Consider the following 12,596-nt stretch of genomic DNA (forward strand, 5'->3'; position numbering starts at 1 on the left):
ATTTTTGTCGACTGCTACTCTGGCCATTATAATTTATTCCTCCTAAATCTGTCATTCCTGAAATAGCTTTTGACTGAAAAATAGAATTCTCATGTGAAATATTCTTTTAATCTTTGATATTTGCTTAAGAGTCTTTAAAAAGAAAACACAATTAATATTTTTCAAAGTAATTTTAACATTAAAAAACTTAGGTCTAATTAACGCCAATCACTGATTACAAAATGTGAAAAATTAAAACTGACATCGTAGTAGTACTTAATATCTGTATTACAGAATTAACTCTTATTCATATTGCTTTTGTCAGCTTTTATTAAGTCCACTAATTTTGGTTTGAGATACATAGGGAAAAAATAAACTTCTGAAGTCATTGATAAACTGAATTCTTATTTTCAAATCGGTATTTTATGGTACATCTCAGAATTTAATCAATCACGGTGTTTTTAAAAAGAATGTTTTTGTCAATCTTGACATCAGGATGTTAATTTAACATCTAGGTATATTTATGTATATGCAAAGAAAATTGTGACCTGTTAGTCTGCAGTCTACAATGAGGGAGTTTTATCCCCTCAGTTTTCTGGCTCTCTTCCAAGAAAGGAAAGCCCAAGAAAGCAGCCTTCTTGGGGTAGGTCCAAAGGTCTGGATATTCTCCACATGAAACAGTGTATCTGTCGCCTGACCTGGCAATGGGCCCAACTCTTACTCCAGCAGTAATGATTTTCACAAAGACTAGAACACAGGCAGGGACCAGCCAAGAGCATGGACCATGTTTGTGCAGTTTCCCCTGCATTTGTACTCATTGTGAGAGCAGCCCAATCTCATGTCTCCAGGTCTTTAAATAGGGCAGCAATACTGAATCGGATTCTAATTGCAAATAATTAAAGTCTTTACTTCCTTTTCATGAGGAATTATCACATGGGCAAGCAGTAGAGAGCCAAAGATTAAAATGTACTTCACTAAGCATTTGCAATTAAATCGTGTTTGGTAGACCAAAGGAAAACTGTAAAATGAGCTATATGGTTGACTAGTAATCTAAAACTATTGATAGAAAAATTTACATTTATTGCCCTCCACAAGTCTATTGAGTTATTTTCACTTTAGTCAGATCTATAATATTAAGTGAACAAAACAAAAATGATGACATCCTTATATGGCTCACATACCATGGTCCCTCATTGTAATCATTCCCTTCAATAAGCCATCTTCTTGCTTTCAAAGCAAAGGAAAAGTTACAAACCAAATTGACTCATGAACACACAGAAATTCTAAAGAAATTACCAAACTCAGTCTGGTAAAAAACAAAGTGGACTTGCCATTTGAAAATCAATTATCTGGGGGCATCTGGCTGGCTGGGTCGGTTAAGCATCAGACTCTTGCCTTCGGCTCACGGTTGTGGGATTGAGCCTGCATGGAACTCCACACTCAGCATGGAGTCTGCTTGAGATCCTCTCCCTCTGAGTGTCTGCCTCTGTCCCTCCCCCTGCTCACACTTGTGCATACGATCTAAAAAATAAAAATCTTTTTAAAAAAATCAATTATCTGAAGAAGAAAAATATATGTTCACCTTGGTCTATGCAGAGGGAAACAGTTTTGATAAATTTCAACAACCATTCATAATAAAAATTCTTAAGCTAGAAATGTAGGGAACTTCCAGGCATTGCACATGTGAGAAAATGTTGAAAGCTTTCCTTCTAAAGTTGATGATGAGGCAAGGATTTTCATTATTGCCATGTGTAGTCAACTTTGTTCTAGAAATCCCAGCCAGTGCAATAAAAGAAATAAAAGGTTGAAAGATTGGAAATAGCTGTCTACATGATTGTTCATGTACAAATCCAAAAGCATCAACAGATAAGCTGTTAGAATATATGATCAAAGTTGCTGAATATTAAAATCAACATAAAAATTGCCTGCATTTTTATGTAGAAAAAAAAAGAAATTTTAAAAATTATACCACTTACAATAAAAAATCTCATCCAATACCCAGTAACAAAAAGACACCTCTATAAAGATGTATAAACTATTATGTGGGAAATAGAGGATATACCATATTGATGGGTTAGAAGACAAACTATAAAGATATCGCTTCACCAAACTGATCTCTTGATCAATAAAATCCAAAATTCTTTTTTCCTTTTGCAGAAACCAACAACCTGATTCTAAAATTCATATGTAAATGCAAAGGGTAAATAACCAAGACAATCTTGACCAAGTCAAGGGGTTCTTCTACCACATTTCAGAACTTAGAGTTTATTTTTTTGTTTGGTTTTTTTAGTATGATTGTAGCACAATGAATAGACCAACAGAAGTCCAAAATAAATCCACATACAGGGACACTTTTCTGAAAAAATGTGATACATTTTTAAAGTTCCTATGAAGTATGTGTTAACTTTAACAAAATAAAGTTTTATTTACTATTGCTTTCCATAGTTTTTTTTTTTTTTTAAGTCGACTATCTTGGGATTTTGACAAAAGTTATAGATTTAAAACTGACAGATGGAGCTCTTATTTTCAGATAGATTTAATGCTACATCCCAAAGTTTAATATAGGACTTTTTTTAATGAAGGTTTTTACAACAGGATTAGTTCCCAACAAAGGCAGCCTATAATTCATCTAAGTCTCCTCCCAATACTTAAGTTTTATTCACGTCAAGATTCTTGAACCCATTTCAATTAGCACATTTGAGGTCACCAATCACCTCTACTTTGCAAAATTCAATAATCAGTTCCAAATCTTCATATCCTTTGAATTCCTACCATTTAGCCAATTAATCTGTCCTACCTTTTTGAGAAGTCTTCACATGGCTTTGGGGCACACATTCCTGTCCTCTTACTATCTTCCTGGCCTCTTCTCTTAAATTTTCCTAGTCTAATCCTCACCTCTCCAAGTGCTAAACATTGGCATGCCCCACAGTTCAGTTCTTGGACTTTTTCTGTATTCTACTCCCAGTATGATTTCATACAGCCTTAGAATATAGGACAATATTCTAATTCCTGTTATTTCAAGCCCAGACCCACTTACCAATCTTCCAACTTATCTTCTATTGCCTACTTGACTTGTCTCCCTCTGGACATGTAATTGACAGCTCAAACCCAAAATAAAAAATGAAATAAAATAAAATAAAAAACCTCCTGATATTCCTTCCCAAACCTGTAGTTCCCACAGCCTTCCCCATGCTCAGTAAATGAAAACTCTATCCTTCCATTTGCTCAGGCAAAAATTAAAAAAAAAAAAACAACTTAGAATGATCTGACCATTCTTACTCTTAACACTCACCTCCCCGCCGGCTGTCAGCTTGACCCTCAGAACATATATTGCATGTGGCTACTTCTAACGTTATGGCTACATCTAAATTCAAGACCTCCTCATTGCTCACCATGAATACTGCAGTATGCTACCCCTCCTTGCTTTTCCCTCGTTCTGTTGGTCTTTTCTCCATTTAACAATCTATGTGATCCCTTTAAAATGTAGGCTGATCAATGCCCTCTTCTGTTCAAAATCCCTTCCATATTAAAGCCAAAATCCTTACTGTGATTTACAATGTCCTATGTGTTGGGGTGGATTCACCATGAACCAAAAGCAGCTTAAACTTCTGGCCTCTCACTTACGAAGTCCCTTTCCAAGGCCTTGAAACGAATCCTAGAGATTTTGCATTCATAATTTTTCTGAAAGCTCCCCCCACCATCTGTTTAGTCTTCAGGCCCCACAACCTGGATCCACCCATTAACTACTCAATCTAGCCTCCCACTACCACTGTGACTTCATCTCCTACACCCTCCCTCCTTCCCCGTACTTGCACAGGCTGGTTATGGGACATGTTAAACAGGCCCCAGCACCTTTGTAGCTTCAGTTAAGGAGGTACTCAATAAATATTTTACAAATGAAGGAACAAATGAATAAACAAATCCATGTTGGGGCAAGGTGGAGGCCTCAGCCTCCAGAGTTATTAATGCAGAACAAGAATCTCCCCTTAGCAGCTTTTTTCTTCACTTATACACGTGGAACAGGGAAAACCTGAACATGTCTTACCCCTGCACTCCTCTTGTTTTCCTTCTCCCAGCCCACCATGAGGTGGGAGACAAAGGGCAGACTACTGACCCTACACCATCAATTTTCTTCCCAGCTGAATGCTATGAACTGAGGCTGGTAGAGGATATACTAAGGAGAATTCAGAAATTTCTATTTGCTGTTGCAAGATCAGATTCTGCAAACCATAACCTGAATATTACCTTTGGCCTTCCGATTTCTATTTTCCCCATCCCCCAAATAAAATGCTGAGGAATGTGTGTCCCAAAAAGCCAAGTGAATAATCCCAACTGGCCAGAATATATACAGAATTACTGGATACAGCAGTTGAAAAGTGAATTAACCTAAAACTCTAAACACTAAGGAATGTTACCAGTCCTTTTACATGGCCCGTATGTTACTAATATCTCAGTCCTCTATCCATTCCACTTCTCAGCACAAATGAAGTTTAGCTGTTAATCTACTGATGTCAAGAACATCCTTCACCAGGGATGTACTGTATGGGGACTAACATAATAAAAAAAATTATTATAAAAAAAAAAAGAACATCCTTCATTCTGTACTTCCCATGTTTTAGGCATCTCCTTTTGTAGTGCTCAAAGTACCTCAATTTTCCTAACACTAATCACAACTATTCACCTGTTGGTGCACATTCTCGTTTTCTCTACCCAGCATCTCTTCCTCTAACAGTCCCCAGTTTCAATCTGGGTACCTAACCCTGCACCCCCCACTCCCACCCCACTCAACCTATGTAGTATCGTCCTAACCCCCACACGCAGGGTGGGTCTGGCTGATTATACTCTGCTACCAATAACAGCAATTGGTTCAGGCCAAGTCAGGTCAAACAAGATAATCAGACCCTATACCAGGACCTTGTTTTGAACTACTGGGGGGAAAGGACTACCAATACTCACTGGATTGGTGTGGTTAAAGCCCAAATCCCTTAACAAGGCTTACAGATACCTTCATTAGCCTGCTCCTCTGTCCCTCTCCAGCATCCCATCATCTTGCCATCTCCTGGCATCCCACATTTTACTGCTTTTAGTTCCCTAAGTGGTTCAAGCACTGTCTCCTCTCCAGGCATTTGTACATGCTGTTCCTTCCATCTGGAATACTTTTCACCCTCTTCCTTTCTCCTGACCAATTTCTGCTCAGCTTTTGGGACTCAGATAAGGAGTTATTTTTTCAAGTAAGCCTTCTCTGACTTCCCCATCTGAACTACATCTTCACATAAGGCCCCAAATCATCTTCTGAATGAACCTTGTCTCACACACCTGACTGACCAGAGAGGTTATTTTGGTACTAAATTTCTCATCTGTTTGTGCAGCAGTTATTATATGCTTAATGTCATATTAGTGGCTGTGAAGAATGTAAAAATATGGAATAAAATGCCCCTTTTACTTTAAGGAACAATCTTAAAATAGGTGGGACAAGAGAGGTACATTGTTCTTAAATTTGTTATATAAGACAGTGTTAATTACATGCAGAACAATATATCCCCTAAATTATGAGATAGTCCAGAGCTCAAGATTCCAGAGACCACATTCTTAATCTTACAAAATTGTAAGCAGGTATATTAACCACAAGAAAATAATTAAGATGCTAATTATGAAACAATTTAACAGCAATTTTCAGTAAAGCCAGAGTCTAAGAATATACCATTAGTGACAGGCCTAAAAATGACTCCAATCACATTTTTTACTCATATTTTTATTTGTATAAATGAACACCTTAAGTATTTAAATCAACTCTTAAAGCAAGGGTTTGGTTTTTTTGTTGTTTTTTGGGGGTTTTTTTAAATAAATTTGAGGAGATGGTATGGAAGGAAAAGATTAAGGAAAATTGCATAAAGACTGACAAAATATGAACCAAGCCAAAGGACATACAAGGTGGTAGATCACTGAAGAGCAAGCAGGGCTAGGAGGGTAAATGGAAATGTATCCAATTCCAGCAGTGGAGGCTTACACTGCTGTCAAGTGAAAACTCACAGGAACTTTACCAAGTTGCAAAGTGACTAGAAACCTTACCTAGGAATTTCAAAAACAGGAAGTGCACCAACGTAAAGCAAAGATGGAAAAGTTCTTAACAAGGGGAAAACAGAACAATAAATGCACAGTATATTTCAAAGGGTTAATAGTCTGTCCCTCCTCAGCAGATTCGATAATTACATGAACCAGAGCAAGGTGACAGGAGTAAAAAAACAAAACAAAAAAACAACTAGCAATAAATGAGAAGCTCTTATTTTACAAACTATGGAAGGAAATAAAATTGTAACTGATTTAAAGTAGTTTGACATAATTATATTCAAGACACCGGCAGATCTTTTTCTCCAATTAAGAGTTAGGATTAGGATAGCTTTTCTTATACTTTACGATTCATAATCCTCTCCTATTCATTTCCAAGCTAGCACAGAGAAATCATCAAGGGAAAAAACCTTGCCTTCAAAACTGACGATGAATCATTTCTACCCAATTTTTCAAGTTTAATGATATAGTATAAATAATCCTTGTATAAAGAAAAGATTTAGACAAATTTTATTCCTAAGAGCAGACAGGTAGTTCTTCCTAGAAAGAACTGTTGTTACTGCACCTAAAAATGTAAGGGATTCAAGTTACTTTCCGTGTTCGGTTTTCAAAATTAACCTGACTCTCGTTCCTAGTATATTGACTCCCTTCCTCATTTACCCATTACACACAATTCACCCGATGTGGGAATTAACCACCTCATTAGAAATACTGGATGATATAAGATTCCAGGCAAAACAGAATTTCAAAGCTCTGGGACACTGCCACAGACTTAACACAAAGTAAGCATCATATATGGAAGATCAATTCTTCTCTTTGGAATACACTACTACACGTAAATTTCTTTATACAGGCAGAGCATGCAACTGGCAAAATAGGTCCGCTAATAAGAACCCTGTGTGTGTGGAACGACAGTCACACCACTCACTACTAGGTTTTCCCCCTCAGAGAACACATCTGTAAGAACGATCGTAGCTCAGAGTTACTGTGAGGATCAGTAAAAGGACCATGAAGAGCACTTTTCATAATCTGTATTGGGCAGCTGTATTGCAGAGGAGCCACAATATCAAACCCTAATGTGTCAAATTTCACAATTTAGGATTTTTCTTTGGGGACAAAATTTAACTTGAGAACATTACTGACAAGACTGAAGAATAACTACGTAAAATATTTGTTATCCAAATACACTTCTCTAGATAATAGGACTTCCAAAAGTAACACTTGCTAAGTTTCCACTATAGCAGGTGTTGGATTTAGATAAATTTGGACCTCCCCACCACCAAAAAAAAAAAAAAAAAAAAAAAAAGCTTCTTTGGAGAGGCAAGTGGGGGAGAGTGGTGGCTTCAAGATGTAGATGTATTGGATGCAAGTGCCACTGAGACACCCAACGAAGCAGGCAGAGCAGACAAACACAGGCCTGAGATTTAATCTTAGCAAGCTGGAATTAACATGTAAAGGGTGTATCCTTTAACTAGGGAAGTAGAAAAAAAATCATGCAGACTATTAAAAATGGTCTAAGACAGTGGCCATGAAAAGCACTTTTTAAAAATTACTTAACGTGGACAGAAGAGCAGTAACCAGCAGGGAGAGAAATGGGAAGAATGCTAAGAACCCGAGATGGAAGCAAATTAGGTCAGAGAAGCCAAAGGTATATGACAATTACGTTAAGAGTCAATCAACAGGGGCGCCTGGGTGGCTCAGTGGGTTGAGCATCCAACTCTAGATTTCAGCTCAGGTCATGATCTCAGGGTTGTGGGACTGAGCCCCGCATCAGGCTCTATGCTCAGCAGGAAATCGGCTTGAGAGTCTCTCCCTCCGCCCCCCCCCCCACTCGGGTACTCTCTCAAATCTTAAAAAAAAAAAAAAAAAAAATCAATAGTGAGAAATATTCCCTAAAAATGAATTAATGGTGAGATTATTGCTTTTGGCAAGTAGGTCCTAAGTGATCTTTGAGAGTAGTTTTAGTAAAGGGTGGGCAGAAGAGTGAGTTCTCTGGAGTTATTTATGTATTTAGAAACTTCAGCTCTTAAAAACACCATTAACAAGTTTATCAGCTCAAAATACTGGCCATGGTCAGAGACCTTGGAAAGTTAAGGTTTTGTAAACAGGTGGCTAACCAGCCAAATGCAGCTCTTGTTGTTTCTTTCCCATCCCCACCCCCTCACACAAAAATCAGAGATTTTCAAATTATAAAATACAAAAGATCTGGTAATACTGGTCTCTATTCGCCGTGTACCTTTTGCCAGAAGCATGCCTCTATGTCCTGGTGGATACCTCAGTGTTCTAATGACACCTCACTTTTCTCATGTCCTATAACTGCCTGGTCCCTATAGCTGTGAGGTACTGAAGGTAGAAACCTGGAAACTTGACCTTTACTGAAACATGGAATTAACCTAGAGTAGGTAGTAAATGGCTAAGACCCAGAAAGGTAAGGTCTCAAAGCCAGAACGCTTTGTGACTCCCAGCTTCCTAAGTCAACTGTGGCCCCTGCTGACACTAAAGACGTCCATATTCCCCCAAACTGATAGGTTATTGACCATTTAAAGATTTAATCAGCATGTCAATGAAATTTACAAGAATTCTCATGTGTTCACAGGAATATTATCTACACGGATTACACACAGAACAAGCTTTACCACCACAAAGCTGAGGGAAAACCTCTAAGGAAATCATCTTCAATTTACTCTTTTAAGTTCACTGTACTTGACCTTCGAATGCTGCTTTGATTCAGTCCCTTGGCCTTCAGTCTATTCTCATTCAAATCTGAAATTATCTTAAAAATAAAGCTGCCAACTGAGCAATACCTTAAAAGATAAAGGATGTTTCGGCTTTAAAACTTCAGTCTCCTCAATGCCTCCAGGATGGCCTACAAAATCCTATGGTCCTTTCAGATCTGCATCAGTGTGCCTTCAGAGACCCACCTCCCCTACCTCCCATGCTCTTCTCCACACAGGTCAGGACTCTGAGCATAAGGACACTACTCCCCCTCTTCTCCATAGACCCGTTCTAATGTGTACGGATTAAATAATTCATTATTTAACCTCCAACCACAGGACCAGACAGTGCAAACCTTATAGCTGCCAGCACACTCATCCTCACAGGCACACTAAAATCATTAAAAATCCTCCAACTACAAACCCCAATATCATTTTTACCTTCTGCCCAACAGAGGCTCTTCCCACCTAACAACTTCCCACCACTAGTGAAAAAAAAAAAAACAAAACCTTTTGCCTAATGCTTTCCCCACACGCCTTTCTGCCTCCTGACCAACCCAGATGCTTCCCCACATAGCTTGTCATGGGGCATGTCCTCTTCGCTTGCAAATTGTAAGTAAATGCTTTCAAAGGCAGTTATCTCCATGTCTGTCACTTCACCATACTCGATCAAAACAAATCCTGGGTACCTTTTTAATGCAAGTCCCCCTCTAAGACCACCCTTTTTATTTTGCTTAGAAAATGCTTATAAAGCCTTCATGATGGAGATTAAGTGGTTTAAGTATCACCTCCTTGGTAAAAACCCAGAGCAGTTGTTCTCAGCCCCTTGAGCTGCATACAATATTGCGCCTAACACAGGGCAGCCTTGGTTGTTTTGTGATTTCTGTTCTTGTGTTCTTTTACACCCACTGGGCTTTGAGAACCTGAATGAAGAGAATCACTCAAGTCTTACCCAGTACAATCCTTTGCACATATCAGGGACTCAAAGACTAAGAAAGAATAAATTTGGGGAAAAAAAAAAAAACAGGAAAAGCACAGAAACTTTAAAGCTGGCCAACATCATCTAAAACCCATTGAATGACATTTCATTTTCACTCATGTCAAGTCCTGTTTAATAGAACAAATGTTTTAAGCTCCTAACCCCATGACACGGAGATGAGAGGGACAGAGTAGCAGTGGAAGAAAGGGAGCAGGGCTTACTGGAAAACAGACCAGTTCTGCTCCGCCTTGTATGATAAGCTATATAACTACACTTAAAACCCAAATTTTTCATTCCTGCCAAAAGTTTCAGAGCTTCCCTTTCTGAGGTTTTAGTGGGTTTTTTTGTGGGTTTTTTTTTTGTTTTGTTTTTTTAGGGTAGATGATGGTAGTGAGTGTGGGGGGGGTGTTCACTCATTTTGTGAGTTTTCTGTTTTGCCAATTCTACTCAATTTTTCTTAGACTATGTCTGAGGTCTACCTGGGAGCCTGGTATCCATAATAGCTAGGTTTGGCTACCAAATACAATTCGAATGGCCTCAAGGCACATGGTGAAATCAGATGTTGAAAACAACCTAATTCATCAAGGCTGAAACTGCTATGAATTGTAACATTTTAGGGTCATAATGAATTAAGACGATCAACAGATATATGGAAAAAATGACTTTTCCTTTTCCACTTAATATTTTTGGTTCAGATGCTAAATCTTTGAGCCAACCTATTTGAAGAGGTTCTCATGAATGTTCACCTATAGAATATAAGGTCCTGCAAGTATTTCTGAATAATGTGTGAATTGGGGAAGAAAAAGCCTTTGATAACATTTTACTAATTACATTCACAACTCTCCATTTTTACTAACAAAATGATGATTAGCAGCTAATTATTTAGGCCATTAATTGATTGCTTTGTGATTAAAGATATGTTAATTGTACTTAAAAATGGAGGGACTTTAAGAATTGAAAAGAATGGATACTGACTTCAATGTTTTAGTAATTAAATGTGGAAAAGTACATTGTGATTAAAAAACAAAATCCCATAGCTTTCTATTTTTTGTGTTTTATAATAAATCTTTAGTATAAAAAATTTTTTAAACAAAAGACTCTGGCTTTTCTTGTACCATTCTCTTTCTGATAATGAACACTGAGTGTGAATGCAAAACCCTGCATATCATTATGTGAAACATTTATGCATTCAGAGTGTCTACTTGGTGGTTTTCTTCTTAAGAAGCTAAACAATTCATTAAACAAGCTGCTCCTGAATGGTAGATCAGAACAAGCATAAGCTGCCTTCTGTAGAATTCTATTGTGAAGCTGTACCCATTTGTGTTTTCTTTGAAGCCGTAAAAATGAAACCCTTATGCTCATATTAAAAGCATAAGAAAGGCATCTATTATGTCAATAGATTTAAAACACGGCCTTAGACACAGTGAGAACCACTCCAAAATGGCACTCTTATAATAGCAAAGGTTAAGAAGTGCATTCCCAGAGAAAACCTTCAAAGGCCTACATATCATTATATCCCAAAACAGATGGCATTGCAGTGTTTAGAACTATAGTTTATGGACACCTACAATCTCAAATAAATCCTTTCTAATCCCACTCCTTTGTCTCGATTTTGTACTTTGATGATAACTGCAGGTGCCTTTCTCCATTCTTCAGAGAATGACAAGGATATGAAGATTCATGTACATATATGGACACAACTCTTACTAGGACTTCAGTGCACAAGTATTTTACTAGCAACAGATTTATACTTTATAGATAACTAGGATTCCTACCTTCTAATCCATTATAAATCTTTAGTCTGAATTTTGTAGGAAAAATCAAAAATATACATCATGCTGGTGGAAAACGAGTTTACAAAACAATGTGGAATTCTCTACTATCCATGTGTATACTCGGGAGAACCTCAAACAGCAGATGGGGACAAGAAAATTCACCGCAGCATGGTTTATAAGGACAAACTGCAAATAACCCAAAGTTGATTAATAGGAAAATGGATAGATGCACTGTAATGTACTCAGTACTGCAGAGCAATGAAGAATGAACTTCTGCACACATCAACATAAACCTCAAAACAATGTTGCGCAAGAGTGAGACAACTATAAAAGGGTTTCTTTTATATATAAAATTGAAAGGGCACAAAATTGAGCAACAGGTTATTGTTACGTAACTTGTTCAATTATCTAAAATTCTCCTAAGAGAAAGCATACTAGCGTGACTAACCAATTGAAGTAAAAAGTTTGTGATTTGCTACAAATCTCATACCGAATACTTTTTTGGATCTAAATTTAGTTCACAAAATTGCCTACAGACACTAATTTCTAATGGGTCCTTATGGGTCAAGAAAATTTGTTTAAAATATCATACTTCAATATTTAAGGAAGATACGTCAATTATAACACCTACAGAAATATTTAAGTAGTATGATTCTACCAAAAAAGTTTTACTTCGTAGTTTACCTGAAACTTCACAAGGCTTGTGAGATTGCAGAAAATAGTTGCTCTTTAATTCCTGTCTGTATATGAGATGTGGTTTGTTATGATCATCCTCATGTTCGCTCCCATCTGCCTTCATTATAGGTTCTAAGAAATATTCACCGTCCTGGGCTTTAAATGTTCCCATCTGAAAACAAAGAAAATAATTAACTTGGTCACTAAGGGAAAGCATGCAGTGCCACAGGTTAAAGAGAGCACACAAAAGCAGGACTTTCAGAAGTCTGTTCACTAAATGTCATCCACCGAACATTTCCTTTCCGTGGTTCCCTTCACGCTCTTACGTGTTCTAATAGGCAGAGTTGAGATGACCGGCATTCCCGGTATAAACAATGGCATAGGTAACAACACCAAACATTCTAGTAA

General features: G+C 37.5%; 1 protein-coding gene across 2 annotated transcripts in view; it reads right to left on the reverse strand.

Moving 5' to 3' along the window:
- ADAMTS20 (ADAM metallopeptidase with thrombospondin type 1 motif 20) overlaps positions 1-12,596 on the reverse strand; it is a 283,082-nt gene that overhangs the window by 143,350 nt on the left and 127,136 nt on the right. For both annotated transcript variants that reach the window (XM_057318850.1, XM_026502074.4), the window contains one exon: positions 12,198-12,360. In XM_057318850.1, coding sequence (XP_057174833.1) covers positions 12,198-12,360 — 163 coding nt within the window. The remainder of the gene's footprint in view (positions 1-12,197; positions 12,361-12,596) is intronic.

Source organism: Ursus arctos, unplaced genomic scaffold, assembly GCF_023065955.2.
Source record: "Ursus arctos isolate Adak ecotype North America unplaced genomic scaffold, UrsArc2.0 scaffold_26, whole genome shotgun sequence".
NCBI classification, from domain to species: Eukaryota; Metazoa; Chordata; class Mammalia; order Carnivora; family Ursidae; genus Ursus; species Ursus arctos.